Source organism: Leptodactylus fuscus, chromosome 6 (genome assembly GCF_031893055.1).
Source record: "Leptodactylus fuscus isolate aLepFus1 chromosome 6, aLepFus1.hap2, whole genome shotgun sequence".
Taxonomy (NCBI): Eukaryota; Metazoa; Chordata; class Amphibia; order Anura; family Leptodactylidae; genus Leptodactylus; species Leptodactylus fuscus.
In genome coordinates this window covers 53,619,795-53,642,371 of record NC_134270.1, presented here as the reverse complement: position 1 = coordinate 53,642,371, position 22,577 = coordinate 53,619,795, and the positions used below count along the sequence as shown (strand labels likewise).

The window sequence follows — 22,577 nt, the reverse complement described above, 5'->3', positions numbered from 1 at the left end:
GCATTTTTTCTTTTACATGATGTGGTTTTTGACGCATTTATGGACTTGGGGGAAAAAAAACCGCTCACGGTTTCTGATGCAGTTTTTGCAGACTCTGCCTCAAAATCAGTCTGCAAAAAACTTTGTGTGAACACACCCTAAGGGCCCGTTCACATGGAGTAAACGCGCATGTATTTTGGCAAAATACATGTGTAAAAATAAGACTCCCATTGACTTCAATGACATTTTACACGTGTATTTTGACGTGTATTTTAACGTGTATTTTGATGTGTTTTTTACACGTGTAAAAAAATGTCATTGAAGTCAATAGGAGTCTTATTTTAAGGGTGCATTCACACAATGTCTTTTGGCACGTAATGTGGCACGTAGACGCCGTATACGCTCCCATTGTTTTCAATGGAAGCCAGTACTGTATATGCGGCGCTAATTTGCGTCCGCCGCAAAATCACGGCCGCAAAGTGGCGGCGCGTATACGGTACCTGCTCCCATTGAAACATTGGGAGCGTATACGGCCCACAAAAGCTCCCGCGGCGTCTACGCGCCACATTACATGCCAAAAGACATCGTGTGAATACACCCTAACACGTGAATTTTTTACACGTGTATTTTGTCAAAATACACGCACGTTTACGCCGTGTGAACGGGCCCTAATAACAGTCCACAATGGTTAGACAGTGTCAGAGTTTGACATGGGGAATGGTAATGCCCAAATGTTACGTGGCGTTCTCAATACCACCACTGTCCACCCAGGGGTTTCCTTCCTAATCCCTGGAAAAACTGGATAGGAAACGGCTTGCCGGAATTCACTTTTAAAACCCATTCATTTTAATGGATTTTTAAAGCAAACCACCGGTGTCCATATGCAGCATCTATGCCTGGGAGCCAATTTTTTTTTTCGACTGGCACAAAGTCCTGCAAGTTCAACTTTGTGTCCGTGCAAAAAAATGATCTGCCTATATTCAGCAAATTGCTGCCGTCAGTGATTTGCCTGCTTTGGCATTTCGGCAGCTCTAAAGCTGTCCTGCTGCTAAATTTGTTCCTCACACCATTCCTGTGATTGTTCCGGCATCTCAGCAGCTTGCTGTCACGCCACATAATGAGCGTGTTGTTGCCGTTGATGATCTGCCTACTCTGGTGTTTCATTGGCTGGTCTGCAGCTGACCTCGTTCCTGGCGCTGTGCCCGTGATTGTTCTGGCATCTCAGCAGCTCGCTGGGAAGCCATATAATGAGTGTGTTGTTGGCGTCGATGATCCCCCTCAGCTCCGTTTGAGGAGAAATCTAGCTACCTTCATAGTTCTCGTTTTACAATTTTATGATAAATTTGCCATAAAATCTAACTGCCAATTTGGATTAAAGCTGTTTTCCCATCCAGTGTGTCAACACTGCCTGTAGTAGATCAGACAATATATCCATTAGTAGAAATGAAGTGAAAAGGGGCGATCCACAAGCACTCCACAGCCTTTAAAATATTCAATTCTTTATTCCATTAGGTTAAAAAAGTGAAGATACACAAGAAAGGGTGTCCATCAGAAATCACACATCATACATGTGTGACACAGTCATAGCATGACTAAGGGGGCCACCCCGAAACGCGTAAGCGTCTTTTTTAATGCACCATGTGTGATTTCTGATGGACACCCTTTCTTGTGTATCTTCACTTTTTTTAACCTAATGGAATAAAGAATTGAATATTTTAAAGGCTGTGGAGTGCTTGTGGATCGCCCCTTTTCACTTCATTTCTACTACTGAACTTACCTCATGGTCCGGAGAAAAAGATCCTGCACCTCCCTGCAAAGCTCAGCCAAGTGGTAAGACACAGCCCTAATTTTTCCCTTTTGTATTTACTATAATATATCCATGCTTGTACAGAATCCACTGAGGGTTATCTGAGTGTTTACATAGAGAGATAACAGACCTGGCTTTGTCAGAACCTGAGATAAGCTGCTAAGAGTAGTATAATATAGTACATGAACATAAATTCATAACAGTCGTGAAGCCATGTCATTTACCGGGATAAAAAGTAGCCTATGTGTTAATTGAGGTTACAAACTATCTATGTGCCAAATTTCATTCAAATCCGTTCAGTCATTTTTGCGTGATTGAGGAACAAACATCCAAACACACAAACTTTCACATTTCTAATATTAGTAGGATAGGATAGGATTTCAGGAGGCTCAACTGACCCACAGGACACTTTTATCACAGGGGTTGTGAATGTGCTTAGAAACACTCTAACAGCACTGTAACTCTCTATATTATGGGAGCACTGTAGCAGTTTAAGGCCGGGGCCTCACATTGTGAATATGCATCATTTTTGCCACAGCAGAAACAGGGTGACAAATGGTGCGTTTTACATTAACTGCAAAATGGATTGGATTCTGGCTAATCCCATCCACACATTGCAGAAAAAATCTGCAGTGGAAATGTTGCCATTTCAAAAACGCAATTTCGGAAATACTTTTTCCCTGTAGAATAATCCTACTAATATTATAAATGTGAAAGTTGGTGTGTTTGGATGTTTGTGTGTTTGGATGCTTGTGTGTTTGTGTGTTTGGATGTTTGTTCCACTATCACAGCCAAACGCCTGTATGGATTTGGCTGAGATTTTGCACATACCTAGATATTTAGCCGGAAGGAAAGATAGGCCACCTCACAAGGCGCGCACTCCCCTGACATCCCCGCCGGGACCGGCGAAACGATACTCTGGCTCCGCTGTAGGAACTCAGATGGCGTCCTCACAGGTCTGTCACCGTCGCTCCCATTGGTGCATGGTAGGCTCTGGGCGGGCCTGGGGAGAAGCGGTGCAGCCCGATACATCCAAGGCAGTCTGTGGGCAGGCTGCTTTCCAGTCTACGACCCGGCCAACATGGCGACTACTCGCGGCCATGTTGCCTGCTCTGCCTGGCCAGACCACTCTAGGACACTGTAGTGTGCGGGTAGGGGGAAAGGGGGGATTCCTTGGGGAGGGGGGGGGGGGGGTTAAAGGGATTCTACCACTAAAACGCATTTTTTTTCTGCTTTATACGTCGGAATAGCCTTTAGAAAGGCTATTCGTCTCTCACCTTTAGACATGGTCTCAGTATTTATCGGTATGCTAATGAGTTCTCCGCAGCAATGAGGGAGGGCCCCAGCACTCAAACCCAGGCCCGCTGGGAAGAACTCATTAGCATACCGGTAAAAAACGGTATTTCTAAGGAACGACACAGCAGAGATTTTGCACATAGCCTTTCTAAAGGCTATTCCGACATCTAAAGCAGAAAAAAACAGTAGAATCCCTTTAAGGGTGGGGGCCACGGGAGAGTCAGTGGGGTGCCGCAGGAGAGAGGGGCTGGTGAGGAAGAGCCGGGGTGCAGCAGGAGAGACGAGGGGACCTGCGAGGTTGGGGTTGCCATGGGGGTACTGCAGTGGGAAGGAACCAGGGTGGGAAGGAGCATCAGCCCCGGGAATCGAAGGGGTCAGGTGCGTGGGGGTGTGGGGTGAACAAGATGCAGCCTGTAGGTAGAGAGACCGTGGTGCCAAGCGAGCAGCAATGGGGGACGAGGGTGCGCAGGGGTTGGCACATGTAGCACCGCGAATCAGAAGCGACAGCGATTGGTTACATATAGGCTGCTCAGCGCCACCACCAACCCGCAGACGAAGTCGCGGGCAGATGCTAGAAATATATAATAGAAGGCGAATTTTTTTCCTCTGTGGACTTTCTGAAAAAAAACACAATACATTTCCACCACATTTTTTTCTGCAGTGTTTTTTTGCTGTGTTTCACTACGTGGGGCCTCAGCCTGAAGGGATTTTCTGGGACTATAATATTGATGACATATCCTTAAAAGATGACTTTTCACCAATTCTACCAATACCAGTTCTTAGTATCTATTAACAGGTGCCATTCCACTGATTCTAGGACAGTTGAGATTTTTCTCTAGCTCACACCATTCCTGAGCCATAAGTGCTTGGTGTGCTGTGTGAACGCAGCAGCCTTGTCAAGCAGTTGATTTGCGAGGGTTCCGGGTCTTGGACCCCCCAGTCTTCTATTAATATAAAAATACTCTATCTAATCTGGGGACACCTGTGGCAATCTTTATTATGGGAGCACTGCGATTGTCCGTATTATGGGGATTCTATGGCTTTTGTTTTTATGAAGGCATTGTAACTTTATTATGAGAGCACTGGGATGGTCTTAATAATACAAGTGTTGCGACTACCTTTATTATGGGGCCCTGTGACTCCTTCTTATGAAAGCGCTGTGTCTGTCCATAGTATGGGAGCGCTATGGCTGCCTTCATTGTCTGAGCACTCTAGATGTCTTTAGTATTGGCCCACTGTGGTTGTTGTTAAAGGGTGTAACAAGTAACCATGGGGCCCCATAACCAAATTTACAATGAGACGCTGATCTACCATGACCACCTGAGGCAGCAAGTTCAGGAATGTAACACTGTTTTGGTCTCTTTTACAAACAGCAATAATGCACATGCTGATTTTATGGTACAGATAATGCACAGTGACGTCGCACTACTGGAATAACGCACACAGTGATGTCATGGTTCAGGGATAATAAACACAATGATGTCACAGTACAAGGATAATAAGCACAGTGATGTTACAGGACATGAATAATAAACACACTGATATTACAGTATTAGAATAATGCACACTGTGATGCCATAGTACAGGTATAATAAACATACCGGTAGTTATGTTATGGCATAGGGATAATGCACATGGTGATGTCACAGTACAGGGGTAATAAACCTAGTGACCACCTTTATTATAGGAACACGGAGGCAATCCTTTTTATGGTGGCACTGTGACTCATGAGATCAATGTGGCTGTCTCTAGTTTGGGAGTCTGTATTATGAGGGCACTGTGTCTGTCTCTAGTATGGGAGTCTTTATTATGAGGGCACTGTGTCTGTCTCTAGTATGGGAGTCTTTATTATGAGGGCACTGTGACTGTCTCTAGTATGGGAGTCTATATTATGAGGGCACTGTGGCTGTCTCTAGTATGGGAGTCTGTATTATTAGGGCACTGTGGTTGTCTCTAGTATGGGAGTCTGTATTATGGGGTTACTGTGGCTGTATCTAGTATGGGGGTCTGTATTATGGGGTTACTGTGGTTGTCTCTAGTATGGGAGTCTGTATTATGGGGTTACTGTGGCTGTATCTAGTATGGTAGTCTGTATTATTAGGGCACTGTGGTTGTCTCTAGTATGGGAGTCTGTATTATGGGGTTACTGTGGCTGTATCTAGTATGGTAGTCTGTATCATGGGGTCACTGTGTCTGTCTCTAGAATGGGGGTCTGTATTATGGGGTCACTGTAACTGTATGTAGTATTGGAGTCCTTATTATGAGGACACTGTGGCTGCTTTATTATGGTAGCTTTGTGATTGTAAAGTCATGAGTATGAGAGCAATATGATTGCCTGTAGTATGAAAGCACTATGGCATTTTTAGTGTGCAGTACACAGTACTTTGACTCTTTATTATGGAGGCACTGTGGCTGTTTGTAGTATGGGAGTATAATGGTCATCTTTATAATGGGTGCACTTTGTGCTTCATTTATTTTGGAGTGTGGTAGTTTTTATTATGGGGCGCTCTTAAAGGGATATGGATATAAAATGTCCTCTATTTAAGTTGTTTGTGTTTGGGAGGTATCTGTTATATATTTCTATATGTTAGAGGGTATTGAACTGTTGATATCAACATATTCACATAATGACATCTCCAACTTTTTGTGGACCCTTTTCCTCAAGAGATGGCCTTCTTGAGATTGTCACTACCCTTTGCGCGCACAAGGAGCAGATTTCGCCTGGGGTATGTAATTGCCTGTGACGCGGCTGACATGTTATTAGTTGTAATGATCAGCACCTTAGAGTCAATTTATCTTCATTGGTCTTTGTTTCTTGTCACCATATGGCTGTAGGTGCACTTGATGCGGTAAGTTCAGTCGGCGTGGTCTGCAGCGTATTCTTGTTAATTCTTAATCAGCTCAGGTAGTGACAGTCAATGATAACAAGTGCTTGCTTTCCAGACTGTATTGTTTGTGGCCACCATGGCAACGCGGAGGGTGACCTGTAGTAAATTAATAAGATGTAACCAATACACGGACATGGAGTTCCGACATCCCAGCTTCCTACATGTGTAGGTACAAGTGACCCTCAGCAAAATAATTCAGGAAGGTTCTCGTTCGGGTAAAGTCTCATTCCCCAAACAAAGTTGGCATTAATAATGTAAAAAATTAAAGTGACCCGTCCTTTTACATCATGTTGGAGAATTGCATAGATAAAAACTTCTTAATATAATGGTATAAAAAGAGGCTGGTAAAGGCGTGAACTATACAGGTAGTGGTTGATGCTGTAGGCACCTTGTCTATAACATCTAATGGTTTGCTTGTGACTCAATTTTTAAAGGAACTTGTGTGGATTTGGGATACTAAACCACTAGCATATCCTTATGGACTGGTGCTCTAGTGTCCCAAATATCCCTTGTGGAGAAGGTAACTCAGTAGCAGCAGTGGTGTAATCCAACCAGTCACAGACAGGGACACAAAATCTCAGGATTATTTATAAAAAAACATCAAAATAAATAAACCTTTACATCAGGTACAAAAATAAGCAAAATAAATACAGCCTTACCTTCAGGCAAAAGGCAAAACAAAACTCCTGCTCGTCCGAGCACTCACTAATACAGAATAAGGCTAACTGTAAGTGTGGCTCACTTCCGGCCACACGAGCAAACAAAATAAGTCCCATTTTCGTCTCACCAAAACTCAGGACAGACCCAGGCGCCTCCTCTTACTCCCAGGATATGACCTGAAGTGCCGACTCTGCAGTCTTTTATAGCCCAGTAACAAGCCCAGGACCCACACCTGAGACCTATTCCAGACGCACCCTGGACCACACATACGTCAAAAACCTGGGGGGGGGGGGATATACCAGGACTCCTGCACTCTGCCTGTCACCTTCTCACACCCTCTATTATGCCTTTCTGTACCCTTAAAGATGTCTACTTCCAGAAAATTCACCGTGCTGCAGTGATACCGGCTGGGGCACTACACTGTGGCTTTACTGTACATGGTTTGACGTCTGTTGCATGCATAGGGGGGTGGACTGTGCCAGCTGGCTTCATTGCAAAACTAGTGTGCACTGTAGGAACCAGAGATGAATCTGATCAGTCTCATCTCTAGATAAGTATAAGGTCTTTTCTTATTCATGGGAACAGGCAGGGTTAATATTTGGAAAACTAAACAACATGCATGCCAATAATGACACAAATGTATAAGAAAAGAAATATGTTATTAGTACATACTATATCCCATAGGCAGAGCTGTGGCTAGGCTTTCCGTCACCAGGGTAAAGGTTCATTTCACTACTATTACTCTTTATCTAAATACATATGTGTGACTTTATGGTGTCCCCCCTGGGGTATATGCCTATTGGGTTGAAAATTTCCCCCTTCCTCGCTATGCCTCAGCCTTAAGCAGTGGCGTAACTACCACCATAGCAGCAGAGGCAGCTGCCACAGGGCCCGGGACATTAGGGGCCCGGTGACAGCCGCTACCGCTGCTATCATTATACTCGGGGGTCTTTTCGGACCCCTGAGTATAATGATTGGCGGACCGGGAGAGGTAAGAAACATAAAAAACACTGTTACTTACCTCTCCACGATCCTGCCAGGCCTCCTTCCTACTTGTCTGACGTCACATGAACCCGGCCTGAGTCCCGGGTCATGTGACCTCCGACGTCATTGAAGACGGCAGCGGAGGCTGACAGCGTAGGAGCTGGGGGACAGGTAAGAAACAGTAGTTTTTTTATGTTTTTATTTCCCCGGGTCTCCGATTTTTATACTCTGGGGTCTGAAAAGACCCCAGAGTATAATTGTTTATGGGTGTCCACAGTGGGACATAATACTGTGTGCAGGGGCAACTATGGGGGATAATACTGTGTGCAGGGGCCACTATGGGGGATAATACTGTGTGCAGGGGCCATTAAGGGACATAATACTGTGTGCAGGGGACACTATGAGGGATAATACTGTGTGCAGGGGCCACTATGGGGGATAATACTATGTGCAGGGGCCACTATGGGGGATAATACTGTGTGCAGGGGCCACTATGGGGGATAATACTGTGTGAAGGGGCCAGTATGGGGGATAATACTGTGTGCAGGGGCCATTAAGGGACATAATACTGTGTGCAGGGGACACTATGAGGGATAATACTGTGTGCAGGGGCCACTATGGGGGATAATACTGTGTGCAGGGGCCACTATGGGGGATAATACTGTGTGCAGGGGCAACTATGGGGGATAATACTGTGTGCAGGGGCCACTATGGGGGATAATACTGTGTGCAGGGGCCATTAAGGGACATAATACTGTGTGCAGGGGACACTATGAGGGATAATACTGTGTGCAGGGGCCACTATGGGGGATAATACTATGTGCAGGGGCCACTATGGGGGATAATACTGTGTGCAGGGGCCACTATGGGGGATAATACTGTGTGAAGGGGCCAGTATGGGGGATAATACTGTGTGCAGGGGCCATTAAGGGACATAATACTGTGTGCAGGGGACACTATGAGGGATAATACTGTGTGCAGGGGCCACTATGGGGGATAATACTGTGTGCAGGGGCCACTATGGGGGATAATACTGTGTGCAGGGGCCATTAAGGGACATAATACTGTGTGCAGGGGCCACTATGAGGGATAATACTGTGTGCAGGGGCCACTATGGGGGATAATACTGTGTGCAGGGGCCACTATGGGGGATAATACTATGTGCAGGGGCCACTATGGGGGATAATACTGTGTGCAGGGGCCACTATGAGGGATAATACTGTGTGCAGGGGCCACTATGGGGGATAATACTGTGTGCAGGGGCCACTATGGGGGATAATACTATGTGCAGGGGCCACTATGGGGCATAATAGAGCGCGCAGGAATGCGTAGGAGGGGGTCGGTCGAGGTCTTCGGCGTAGTTGTCGGTTGGGGGGGCATGTCAAAAGTTCGCCACGGGGCCCTGTCATTCCTAGTTACACCACTGGCCATAAGTATTCTCTCTAAGAAACATTGCCTTTGCTATTTCATGGGGTACCATACAGTGCCATACACTGTCTCTACAGACCAGGAACCATGGGCTCTCCTTGTCCTGCCATACTGACACTGCGCACACTATCACAGGTCTGCAGTAGACATTGATTATTAAGGAGGACACAGACTCTACTACTCCCCATTGTGCAAGCACAATAGTGGCGGCTTATCCTTTTATGTGACCCTACTGATGATATTTATAGGTTTGCCCATTAGGAGATGTTATATTACCTCTATCAGCAGGGTACACAACCTAACCAGAGCTGCGCTGTTTCCACTGATATGGATGAATAGCTGGCAATAAATCAGTGTGTTCTATTATCTATATGCGGGCTTGTGTGGTGTGACATCTCAAGATAGAGTTTATCTGGATCTCTCAGCTGGGACCTTGTTATAGTACATAGTACATGAATATTAAATTGTTAGCGTGAAGAGCGGGATGTGCTCCTAAAGCCACAATATGGCTGTGTACGGCATATCACCTGTCACTGGACAGTCCCATACAGAGATATATGAGGATAATAATAATAGCATTGATCACATCTGAGGAGTCTATGGGGTCATCTCTGGTACTGTATGGTGATATAGGGTCCTATCTCTTGCACAGTAAGGGAGTATCTTTGGCATTGAATGGAGTTATCTCTTGCACTTCAAGGAGGAATATAGAGTCTGTATAAGGACAACTTGGGCCCTCCAACAAAGCACCTCTTGCATGATATGGTGGTGTGCATCCATTGCTGTATAAGGGGGTATATATGCCACTATATAGAGACATCTCTCACTGAAATGAGTTATCTCTTGAACCTTATGGTAGCATCTGTGATTTTAGAAAACTCCTGCAATGTAAGAAGACATCTCTTGTGCTGTATGGGGTATCTCACATTGTATGGAAGCATTTCTATCAACATCTGTAGCAGTGTGAGTGGTGTGTCTTATATTGTAATATTGTATCGAGGAATCTTCTAACTGTCTGTAGGCAAATTTTTTAATTGGGTTCATCCCTGGTACACATGAGGCTAAGATGCATGTCCCTAAACACATAGGGACACATGTCCCTAATCTACATCAAACCAAGCGTAGATCACTCCGCGCAGAGAACTAATGATTATGACGATGACCATGAGGTCTTTCTCTTTCTCTCCCGTTTTTTCCTTAGCTGCTATGGACTCCTAGTATATCTTCTCTTCTCAGCTTATGTGTGTCTACGTCTGTATTATATTACGGTGTATTATCCTGTATCTGTATTACTATGCTGCTGTAACATACTGAAATTTCCCCAATGTGGGACTATTAAAGGATTATCTTATCTTAAAAAGAAGATCATCTCTGCATTACTTCATTGGTTAGGGGCCACACAGATAGGTTTCTGCTCCTATTGAAGACCCCTACATGCTGCTGTTATTGGATTCTGAGGCATTGTGGACCTTACAAACTCCTTTTACTGGGTTTATGGTAACATTGTTGAGGTCTAGGGTAGAGAGGGAGTTCATGTATACAATCCTGGTGGTCTATAGCAGTGAAGGGGTTAAGGTTGTATACTTGGCGTCCAGTGAGTTACTCACTGCTCCACACTCCAGTGTTGTTTCTGTAGTGGTACGACTGGTATGGACAAACATATCCTATCACATAAACTGCTTCCTATGGACCCCTCTCCCTCAGACTCCACCTTGGACTCCTCACAATACAGACTGGTCCCTATTAGAGATGAGCGAACAGTGTTCTATCGAACACATGTTCGATCGGATATCAGGCTGTTCGATGTGTTCGATTCGAATCGAACATCACATGGCAAACTCCAAAAAAATTTGATTCCCCTCCCACCTTCCCTGGTGCTTTTTTTGCACCAATAACAGCGCAGGGGAGGTGGGACAGGAACTACGACACCGGGGGCATCGAAAAAAATCGGAAAAAGTCATTGGCTGCCGAAATCAAGTGACCTCCATTTTAGACGAATAGTGGATTTCAAATCCGGGTCATATGAGAATGTGAACTTTGTGACTATGAGACAGGGATAGCTGTACAGGCAGGGATAGCTAGGGATAACCTTTATTTAGATAGGAATGTTATTAAAAATAACTTTTTGGGGCTCTATCGGGTGTGTAATTGTGATTTTTGTGACATAAACTTTTTCCAATAGGAATGCATTGGACAGCGCTGTTTGGCCAGAGTACGGAAGTCGACCAATCAGCGCTGGCTCTGCTGGAGGAGGCGGAGTCTAAGATCGCTCCACACCAGTCTCTATTCAGGTCCGATCTTAGACTCCGCCTCCTCCAGCAGAGCCAGTGCTGATTGGCCGAAGGCTGGCCAATGCATTCCTATGCGAATGCAGTGCTGAGCCAGTTCTGCTCAACTACACATCTGATGCACACTCGGCTCTGCTACATCTGATGCACACTTGGCTCTGCTGCTGCATCAGATGTAGCAGAGCCGAGTGTGCGTCAGATGTAGCAGAGCCGAGTGTGCATCAGATGTAGCAGAGCCGAGTGTGCATCAGATGTAGCAGAGCCGAGTGTGCACACTCGGCTCTGCTACATCAGATGTAGCAATCTGATGTAGCAGAGCCGAGGATGCACTAGAACCCCTGTGCAAACTCAGCTCACGCTAATAGAATGCATTGGCCAGTGCTGATTGGCCAATGCATTCTATTAGCCCGATGAAGTAGAGCTGAATGTGTGTGCTAAACACACACATTCAGCTCTACTTCATCGGGCTAATAGAATGCATTGGCCAGCGCTGATTGGCCAGAGTACGGAATTCGACCAATCAGCACTGGCTCTGCTGGAGGAGGCGGAGTCTAAGATCGCTCCACACCAGTTTCCATTCAGGTCCGACCTTAGACTCCGCCTCCTCCGGCAGAGCCAGCGCTGATTGGCCAAAGGCTGGCCAATGCATTCCTATGCGAATGCAGAGACTTAGCAGTGCTGAGCCAGTTCTGCTCAACTACACATCTGATGCACACTCGGCTCTGCTACATCTGATGCACACTTGGCTCTGCTGCTGCATCAGATGTAGCAGAGCCGAGTGTGCATCAGATGTAGCAGAGCCGAGTGTGCATCAGATGTAGCAGAGCCGAGTGTGCACACTCGGCGCTGCTACATCAGATGTAGCAATCTGATGTAGCAGAGCCGAGGGTGCACTAGAACCCCTGTGCAAACTCAGCTCACGCTAATAGAATGCATTGGCCAGCGCTGATTGGCCAATGCATTCTATTAGCCCAATGAAGTAGAGCTGAATGTGTGTGCTAAGCACACACATTCAGCTCTACTTCATCGGGCTAATAGAATGCATTGGCCAGCGCTGATTGGCCAGAGTACGGAATTCGACCAATCAGCACTGGCTCTGCTGGAGGAGGCGGAGTCTAAGATCGCTCCACACCAGTTTCCATTCAGGTCCGACCTTAGACTCCGCCTCCTCCGGCAGAGCCAGCGCTGATTGGCCGAAGGCTGGCCAATGCATTCCTATGCAAATGCAGAGACTTAGCAGTGCTGAGCCAGTTCTGCTCAACTACACATCTGATGTAGCAGAGCCGAGTGTGCATCAGATGTGTAGTTGAGCAGAACTGGCTCAGCACTGCTAAGTCTCTGCATTCGCATAGGAATGCATTGGCCAGCCTTCGGCCAATCAACGCTGGCTCTGCCGGAGGAGGCGGAGTCTAAGGTCGGACCTGAATGGAGACTGGTGTGGAGCGATCTTAGACTCCGCCTCCTCCAGCAGAGCCAGCGCTGATTGGCCAGAGTACGGAATTCGACCAATCAGCGCTGGCCAATGCATTTCTATGGGGAAAAGTTAGCTTGCGAAAATCGCAAGCTGACTGGAATTTCCATGAAATAAAGTGACTTTTATGCCCCCAGACATGCTTCCCCTGCTGTCCCAGTGTCATTCCAGGGTGTTGGTATCATTTCCTGGGGTGTCATAGTGGACTTGGTGACCCTCCAGACACGGATTTGGGTTTCCCCCTTAACGAGTATATGTTCCCCATAGACTATAATGGGGTTCGAAACCCGTTCGAACACTCGAACAGTGAGCGGCTGTTCAAATCGAATTTCGAACCTCGAACATTTTAGTGTTCGCTCATCTCTAGTCCCTATGCCCCTGTCTATTGTACACACTCTTATACACTTCTCTCTTTTATAGAGACTTTTCTTTATGCCCTCATTTCTCTTAGGAAATGCTTGGAGAACTCTATGGGCGAGTGCAGCAGTTTACGGGCATCTGCGGTGTCAATGTTGCTGATCTGCAACTAGCGGACCATAAAATCATTACTGCCGTGTAAGACCAGCCTAAGAGGTGTGGACCAGCAAGGATTCAGGTGGTATAACTGGAGCAATGCAGAATATATATATATTTTTTTTTTTTCTATCTGTATGTCTTTGTAGAATGGGAGGAAATCCACACAAACATGGGGAGAACATACAAACTCCTTGCAGATGTTGTTCCTGGTGGGATTTGAACCCAGGACTCCAGCGCTGCAAGGCTACAGTGCTAACCACTGAGCCACCATGTTGCCCCCAACCAATGTGGAATCTCAAAGTGCTGTTTATTGTGTTACTAGCTTCAGCCTGCGACTTCGCCTGTGGGTTGTTGCAGTGGATGATCCGCCTATATTAAGCAAATAGCTGCAGTCGATGGTTTGCCTGCTCCGGCATTTTGGCAGCTCGCAAGCTGTCCTGCTGCTGACCTTGTTCCTCACACGGTGCCTGTGATTGTTCCAGCATCTCAGCAGCTCGCTGGGATGCCATATAATGAGCATGTTGTTGGTGTTGATGATCCGCCTGCTGCGGTGTTTCGACAGCTGTCAAGCTTGCCTCCTGCTGAACTCATTCCTCGCGCTGTGCCCGTGATTGATTCCAGTATCTCAGCAGCTCGCTGGGACGCCATATAATGAGCGCATTGTTGGCGTTGATGATCCAAATGCTCCGGCGTTTTGGCAGCTTTCAAGCTGGCCTGCCGCTAAACTTGTTTCTTGCACTGTGTCATGGGATGGTTAGAGTCCGGCAATAGGCAATGTGTAATATATATTTCATGTGGAATGTATTCTGTAACCTGTTGTAAACATCAGTGTGTAGTTGGCTGATTCGGGTCTAGTGTGTTAGCACATTGTATGCAAATACCTCTAACTAGTGAGGACCAGTGAGGACAATGGGTGGAGATAATCTGATCAGTGTCTCCAAGAAGATGTTGGACTGTGCATTGTTCAAAAGAGACAGGGAGTCTGCTCTCCTTGGTATAGGTGAGGGGGGAAGGATCTGTGACTCAGCCCTCCCCACCCACAGATAGAGGAAGTAACAGTTTAGTATATAGTTGTAGCTTGCAGTTAGTATGTGTTAGCCGGCCTGTGCACAGCTCTGCAGAGAGCCAGAATTTAGTTACAGGACCAAGGAACCAAAGTTATCATTGGATTGTGACTTCTGTGGACTTATTGTTATTACGGTTGATGTGACCGCCGCCGGCTACTAACTTTGTGGATTACAATAAATTGCTGTTGTCTCCCGACCTCTTGCGTCCGTGTTGATTCAAAAGACCATCCGGAGGAAGACGTATACCTTTGCTCCGTGACAATTGGTTGGCAGCGGTGGGATCAACAGCGGACAGCGAGATGGACTACAGCAGCCCAGCGATTAATGGAGCCACAACCTCAGAATACAGGAACTGGACTATGGCAAGTCTACAAGTAAGGGCCCGGGAACTAAACCTGAGTTACCAGGGAAGAACGAAAGAGCAACTGATCGAGGCACTGGAGGAGATGACCCTGCAAAGCGACCTAGAGGAGGGCCCTGGCATTTCTATCAAGTTGGCAGGGGGTACTCAAAGACGTATTCCTAAAGCTACCGTGGAACTCGACTATGGTTATGGACCAAAACGATGCACAATTGGTGTGATGAGCGGGCTGCCGGCCGATGTTCTGTTAGGCAACGATGTTGGAAATCTACAGTGCCACTTTGTGGGAGCAGTGACCCGAAGCCAAGCTCAGGGAGAAGCCAACATGGATCCACCGGATTTTCTGACAGATGCCAGCCCTTCAACCCTACAACTTTACCATTCAGTACCGCCGAGGGAACCAACACCAGAACACAGATGGGTTATCCCGGCAGGAGGAAATATGAGCTATAGAGACTGATGTGCATTCCCCAATTTACCTGTGTAGGCAAATTGTGTCATGCACATGTTTTGAGAGGGGGAGGGGTTGTCATGGGATGGTTAGAGTCCGGCAATAGGCAATGTGTAATATATATTTCATGTGGAATGTATTCTGTAACCTGTTGTAAACATCAGTGTGTAGTTGGCTGATTCGGGTCTAGTGTGTTAGCACATTGTATGCAAATACCTCTAACTAGTGAGGACCAGTGAGGACAATGGGTGGAGATAATCTGATCAGTGTCTCCAAGAAGATGTTGGACTGTGCATTGTTCAAAAGAGACAGGGAGTCTGCTCTCCTTGGTATAGGTGAGGGGGGAAGGATCTGTGACTCAGCCCTCCCCACCCACAGATAGAGGAAGTAACAGTTTAGTATATAGTTGTAGCTTGCAGTTAGTATGTGTTAGCCGGCCTGTGCACAGCTCTGCAGAGAGCCAGAATTTAGTTACAGGACCAAGGAACCAAAGTTATCATTGGATTGTGACTTCTGTGGACTTATTGTTATTACGGTTGATGTGACCGCCGCCGGCTACTAACTTTGTGGATTACAATAAATTGCTGTTGTCTCCCGACCTCTTGCGTCCGTGTTGATTCAAAAGACCATCCGGAGGAAGACGTATACCTTTGCTCCGTGACACACTGTGCCTGTGATTGTTCCGGCATCTCAGCTTCTCGCTGGAACATCATATAATGAGTGAGTTGTTGGTGTTGATGATCCATCTGCTCCAGCGTTTCTGCAGCTGTTAAGATGGCCTGCCACTGAACGTGTTCCTCGCGCTGTGTCTGTGATTGTTCCAGCATCTCAGCAGCTCGCTGGAATGCCATATAATGAGTGTGTTGTTGGCGTTGATGATCCGCATGCTTCGGCATTTTGGCAGCTCTCAAGCTTTCCTGCTGCTGAACTTGTTTCTTGCACTGTGCCTGTGATTGTTCCGGCATCTCAACACCTCGCTGGAATGTCATATAATGAGCGTGTTGTTAGTGTTGATGATCCGCCTGCTCCAGTGTTTCTGCAGCTGTCAAGCTGGCCTGCCACTGAACACGTTCATCAGGCTGTGCCCGTGATTGTTCCGGCATCTCAGCAGCTCGCTGGGACGCCATATAATAGCATTTTGTTGGCGCCGATGATCCTCCTCAGCTGCGCTTGAGGAGAACTCTTTTGACTTCTGGCTTCCTTCATAGTTGTCGTTGTTTGCGACAAATTAGATTCTCTTTTTCCAGGCATATTGAAAATTGGAAAACTGCCAATTTGTATTAAAGGTGTTTGTCTATGTCACTTTGTCTGCACTGGAGCAGATCAGATAATATGCAAATGTATATACACACTGAGGGTTAGTGTGTTTACACAGAGAGATAACAGCCCTGGCTTTCTCAGAAGGTGAGATAAGAGCAGTGTAATATAGTATGTGAACAAACATTCATAACAGTCATGCAGCCATGTCATTTACCAGGATAAAAAGTAGCCTATATGTTAATTGAGGTTACAATCTATCTATGTGTCGAATTTCATTCAAATCCGTTCAGCCGTTTTTTGTGTGATTGAGGAACAAACATACAAACATACAAACTTTCACATTTATAATATTAGTAGGATAGGATTAGGATGTTATGTTTCACTTCTTTATTCTGAGCATGTGCAGAGAAGAATGAAGAGGGAAAATAGATTGCAAAAAAGAAGCAAACAGATTGCTATACGGTAATCCTTTGTGTCTGAAATCCAGAGTTGTCCTGCAGGATCTGGGACATTTGGGAGGTGTGACACATGCACCTCGCCTTTACAGTTTGCTCTCCATACTTCCCTTTCAAGTTTAGCTTTTTGTTTCCTTCATGCACTGATCATTAGAGCAGGGAGGGGATAGAGAGGACTGTGCAACGGCTACACAGTTCTCTTTATAGCCAGACATCTTGCTTCATCAGTGCTGTGCCTCATCTTTACAGGAGTATAACAGTAATTACAAGTGTGGATAGAGGATAACTGTCTGATCAGTGGGGGTCTGACCACTGGAACCTGCCCAGTCATGAGAAAGGGGGTCCTGTTGGAAAATAACTGAAAATCATTGTATCGTGAACAGTTCTGTACATTTGTGTTAGACTTAGCTCAGTACCGCACCGATTTTACATTTTCAGCTGTGTATGGACACATCCAGCTCAGTTGTTAGTGATATGAGTCCAAAAAGTGGGGGACTTCAGAAGGAGTGGTGTTTCCTCAATTTATTCTTCCTCTAGCCCGAGTTGCTCCTGAACTATTAAGAAACCTAGTGCAGATTTCAGGTATAGCTCCAGCTAGGTTTCTGGAATGAGTTACAGTAAATTTGCCCCTGCCCCGGTCAGCCTGTGCTAAAAAGTGGTGAGCAGGTTAGAAAGTGAAAAAATTAGATATTTTTACAAGCAATTTAAGCAACTACACATATTTCACTTATATAAGATCAGTTTCCAAATGCTGGAAGATACATGTTGTACGGTTATAGTAATAACTTTACTTATACTGCGCCATGGTTCAGAGCTCACCTGCCAGGCTTGATATGTGCACCTCCCGCCTTCCTTCTACCTAAATTTCAATCATTTAAAGGGGGTTGGTAAATGCCATCTGACTGCGCTAATCTGATATGTGTATAATTGGCTTACTTGCATCATCCCAATGTAGTGTAGCACCATCTAGTGGACACTCTTATAATTGCACTGTGAATAAAGCAAAGTAGGTTATTTTAGGCCTTATTCACACAATAGTGAAAAATTCCATTTTTTAGCAGCTGGCACATGGCCATTAAAAAAACAAAAAAAAAAACACTCAGAATTAATAAGTACATGAAAAACCAGTTCTTTGAAATAACTGACATGTTCCACTTTGTAGCCACGCAGCCCCATTGGCTGCTAAAAATGGATCAGTGGGCTGGGTCTAAAAAAAGAAACCAATAAAATATGTCATTTAACATTCCCCTATAAACAGACACTATGTGGATGGCACTTAGCGATCAAAAATGGTGAAATGGACATAGAATGGATGCAGAATTGCATGATTTGGGCAGACATGTGAATAAGGCCTTATTCAGATATGGTAAATCACTCAGGTTTGCAGTTAGAGACTGTTCTAAAGTCTCCATCTGTGTAAATTTTCTTCAGATTTATGACCGGATTTGAACATTCTGTATCTAGTATGGCCGATTATAGCAGAATGGTGAATATTTTGTGCTCCAGACTGTTACTCTGCTAAAGAGTATTATAGTTGTAGCTAAAGAAATTGCAGACTCCTTTACCCAGCTCTATTTGTGGCCCATGGCATCTAGTCCTAGGTCAGCAAAAAATACATAAAGCAACTTTCAAAGAACAGAAAGAGGGACAAAGTGTGTGTCACTTTGCGCACTGCTGCAAATTTAGCTCCACCCACTTCTAGGTTGACTCCGCCCATTCTCATCCATTTTTCTATGTACCCCCACACAGTATAATCCTCCTACAGTCACCCGTACATTATATGCCCCCATATTATAGTGTTCCCTTCCAGCTGCCCCACAGTATTAAGTCCTTCTCCTGGTGCCAGTTGGGCAGCTGAAGGGGGACATTAAACAGTGGGGGTAGTTGGAGGGCAGGGGTGAACCTACCTTTGTCGCCGCCTGAGGCGGACGGCAGAAAGCAGCCGCCCCCCAGGAGGAGGGGGCGGAGTGAAGGGGGCGTGGCAGTGCGGCGTTAGCAGGCAGAGAACAGGCAGGGAGAGGACCTGCTCTCTGCCTGAGCGTGAGGGAAGGCCGCTGGAGCAGCGCTGCTCCAGCGACCTGCCCAATCCACCGCTCGGTGACGGTGACGCTTGACAGCTTGTCCTGGACTGGCTTAGGTAAGCAAAAATGCCGCCCTCCCCGGGGCCCTGGAATAGCGCCGCCTGAAGCGGTCACTTCAGGTTGCCTCATGGGAGGTGTGGCACTGTTGGAGGGGGACAATAAATTAATAGCAGCTGGAGCAGGACATTAAACTGGGGACCACTAGAGGCGGACAGGTCCCCCTCCAGCTACTCCCATGGTTTAATGTCCTCCTCTAGTGACCCCCATTGTTTAATGTCCCCCTCCAGTTGTCCCCAGTTAAATGTCCCCCAGTGTTTAAGTGTCCCCTATCATCTGCCCCCAGTTTAATGTCCCTCCTTCATCTGCCCCCAATTTTATTTCTCCCCTCCATCTCTGCCCCCAGTTATATGTCCCCCATTCATCTGTCACCAGTTAAATTTCCTCCTCCTTCTTCCCCCACTTCATCTGCCCCTAGTTTCATGTGCCCCCTTCATCATGTTCACCCTCAATTTTCCATCAAAGTTTAACATAAAAACACTTATACTCACCTTTCCTCACTCTTCTGCCACTCTGTCGGCAGTCTGAGTAACGGAGTGTTCTTGGAGCTGTAGGTGAGATGTGAGTGACATCATCACATCACGCGTACAGCTTCCGGGACCGGAGTATGGCGGTGAAGCAGTCTGTCTGCAGACAGCTCCTGCTTCATTCATCAGTGTTCAACTCATCTGTGTCCTTCCGATGCAGATGAATTGAAACTGGGACATACCTCCTGCCGACCGGGACGACGGGACACAACTCATCATTAAAGGTGGGGTCTTATGCTCAGGACCGTCCTCCATTATCCAGAGTGAAGAGCTCAATAGAACTAACAAGCACTATCAGTGGCGTAACTAGGAATGGCGGGGCCCTATGGCGAACTTTTGACATGGGGCCCCCCCCCAACCGACACCGACGTTGAAGACCTCGACTGACCCCCTCCTCCGCACTCTATTATGTCCCTTAGTAAGCCCTGCACACAGTATTATCCACCATAGTGGCTCCTTCACACAGTATTATCCCCCATAGTGGCCCTTGCACACAGTATTATCCCCCATAGTGGCCCCTGCACACAGTATTATCCCCCATAGTGGCCCTTGCACACAGTATTATCCCCCATAGTGGCCCCTGCACACAGTATTATACCCCATAGTGGACACCCATAAACAATTATTATACTCTGGGGTCTTTTCAGACCCCAGAGTATAATAATCGGAGACCCAGGGGAATAAAAACATAAAAAATTACTGTTTCTTACCTGTCTCCGGTTCCTACGCTGTCTTCTCCGCTGCCATCCTTATGAAATGACGTCAGATGTCACATGACCCGGGACGCAGGCCGGGTTCATGTGGCGTCAGAGACGTCAGAAAGGAGGCCTGGCAGGATCGTGGAGAGGTAGGAAACACTGTTTATGGGGGGGGGGGGGGGTGTCTGCAAAGACCCCCGAGTATAATAATAGCATTTGTGGGGCCCGCGGTGTCACTTACTGATCCCGGCCCAGCCAGGATCGGCAAGTGAATAGGGCCCTAACAGCCTATTTAAAAAATAAAAAAAAAACGCGGCCCTGTGGCAGCCGCCTCCGCTGCCTCTATGGTAGTTACGCCCCTGAGCCCTATGTTAGCAGGGCCACCTCTTCCAACCAGGAATGAGCAGGACAGTCATGCACTTTGGTGCTGTCTTGCTGTTCCAGGCAGCAGGCAGTGATCTCAACTCCTTGGGTGGCAGATAAAGAAGCACACCCACATTCAGGCTTCTGTGGCGGAGAGGCTCAGTGGGTACCGATGTGCAGACATCTTTACAGCCAGAGCCTGCATAAAGCTCTGTAGGGCCACTTGAGGGGACATTAAATTATGGAAGGAGGAAGGGGCACTTAGGGAACCTTTGAACAGGGCCCACCAAGTCCATTGCCCACAGGTAACCCCTGGTGGTAACATATGACCCCTGGGGTCTTAACCATCAGCCATACCTCCCGACAATACTTCATTCTGAGGATATTTTAAGCCTTACCCTACTCTTTCCCGGTACGTTCACAAAACCTCCTACCCAAGTAACTTCATGATCAAAGTTCACAATATTTTTCAATATTTTCATTCATTATGTCTATTCTAACTGTTATCTGTTGTTTTCTAGTGCAATAAATTCTCAGACAAGGAATGGTGCCACACCCCTCTACTTAGCCTGTCAAGAAGGACATTTGGAAATCATTCAGTATTTGGTCAAAGACTGTGGGGCCGACCCTCATATAAGGGCCTCAGATGGAATGACCCCATTACACGCAGCGGCACAGATGGGCCACAGCACAGTTATTGTGTGGTTGGTAAGTCTTATGCATTTACATTCTTAACCTGTGAAATGTGTAGGCGCTTATATATTATAAATTGGTTTGAAGGTTTGAGATTTTATGTTAAATAGGAAACATTTGCATTGGAACATACTCTTAAGAAGAACCCCAAACAAAACTAGTACATTATTCTTTTCTCTTAGGTCTTCTTTTAATGTCACTTTAAAGGGGCTCTATCAGCAAAATCATGCTGATAGAGCCCCACATATGTGTGAATAGCCTTTAAAAAGGCTATTCAGGCACCGTAAAAAAGAATGTTATCTACTTACGCATCGTGCACTCTGGGCGGGCATTCAGGGTGCGCCGTCTTCTTCTTCATCCCCGCCTCTTCTTCCTCCGATGTCTTTGGGTCCCATCCTCCTCTGGCGCTCACGAAATGACACTGATATAAAAAAAATGGCCTGGGCGCCTGCGCAGTAGCATGCGGCTTCTACTACGGCTACTGCGCAGGCGCCCAGGCCATTTTTTTTTATCAGTGTCAGTTTATGAATGCCCGCCCAGCGTGCACGATGCGTAAGTAGATCACATTCTTTTTTAGGGTTTTATTTTAAAACAGGGGGTAGTTTAATATAACATTTACGGTGCCTGAATAGCCTTTTAAAGGCTATTCACGCATATGTGGGGCTCTAGCAGCATGATTTTGCTGATAGAGCCCCTTTAAAGCACCAACTCATAAGACCCGATACTATGCATAAGACAGCATATCCCTTTTGCCCGGAATGCTCCTTTAACTGTGCCACAGTCACCTTGAACACTATTAGAGTCAATGCAATGCAATGCATTCTGATTTGTCTTGGTGTAGATTGGTAAAGATACTCTATGTTCTAGGTGATTTTGCCCCCCATGTCTGGCCAACCCAGTCTATATAGGAATGAGTAACTTAGAAACACAGATATCTAAATAGCAGGATATATGGGTTATCCAAGTGGTTAGACCGTTTAGGGCCAGTGGTGCCCACTTAAAGGGAGCCTGTTACTAGAACTCAGCATATCAACTCATCCCTGCAGATAGGTTAGGGTCACTTGTATCAAACAGTCTTTTGACCATTGTGAATTGGCACCTCCATTCTCAAGATATTTCCATTTATTGAGCTCATTGTAGCAATAAGAATGTTACTGCTTACCTCTTTGGAGCATTGACTCTAAATAGCTCATTTGCATATTGACATAAACAGCAATATCTTGGCAATGAAGGCACAAAGAGAAGGA

The 22,577-nt window shown here is 46.2% G+C and overlaps 1 protein-coding gene across 4 annotated transcripts in view; it reads left to right on the top strand.

Annotated features, from left to right (window-relative positions):
• The window catches only part of LOC142210656 (espin-like), a 129,925-nt gene that overhangs the window by 17,445 nt on the left and 89,903 nt on the right, over positions 1-22,577 (top strand). For all 4 annotated transcript variants that reach the window (XM_075279972.1, XM_075279971.1, XM_075279969.1 and 1 more), the window contains exon 3: positions 21,159-21,345. In XM_075279972.1, the coding sequence (XP_075136073.1) occupies positions 21,159-21,345 (187 nt within the window). The remainder of the gene's footprint in view (positions 1-21,158; positions 21,346-22,577) is intronic.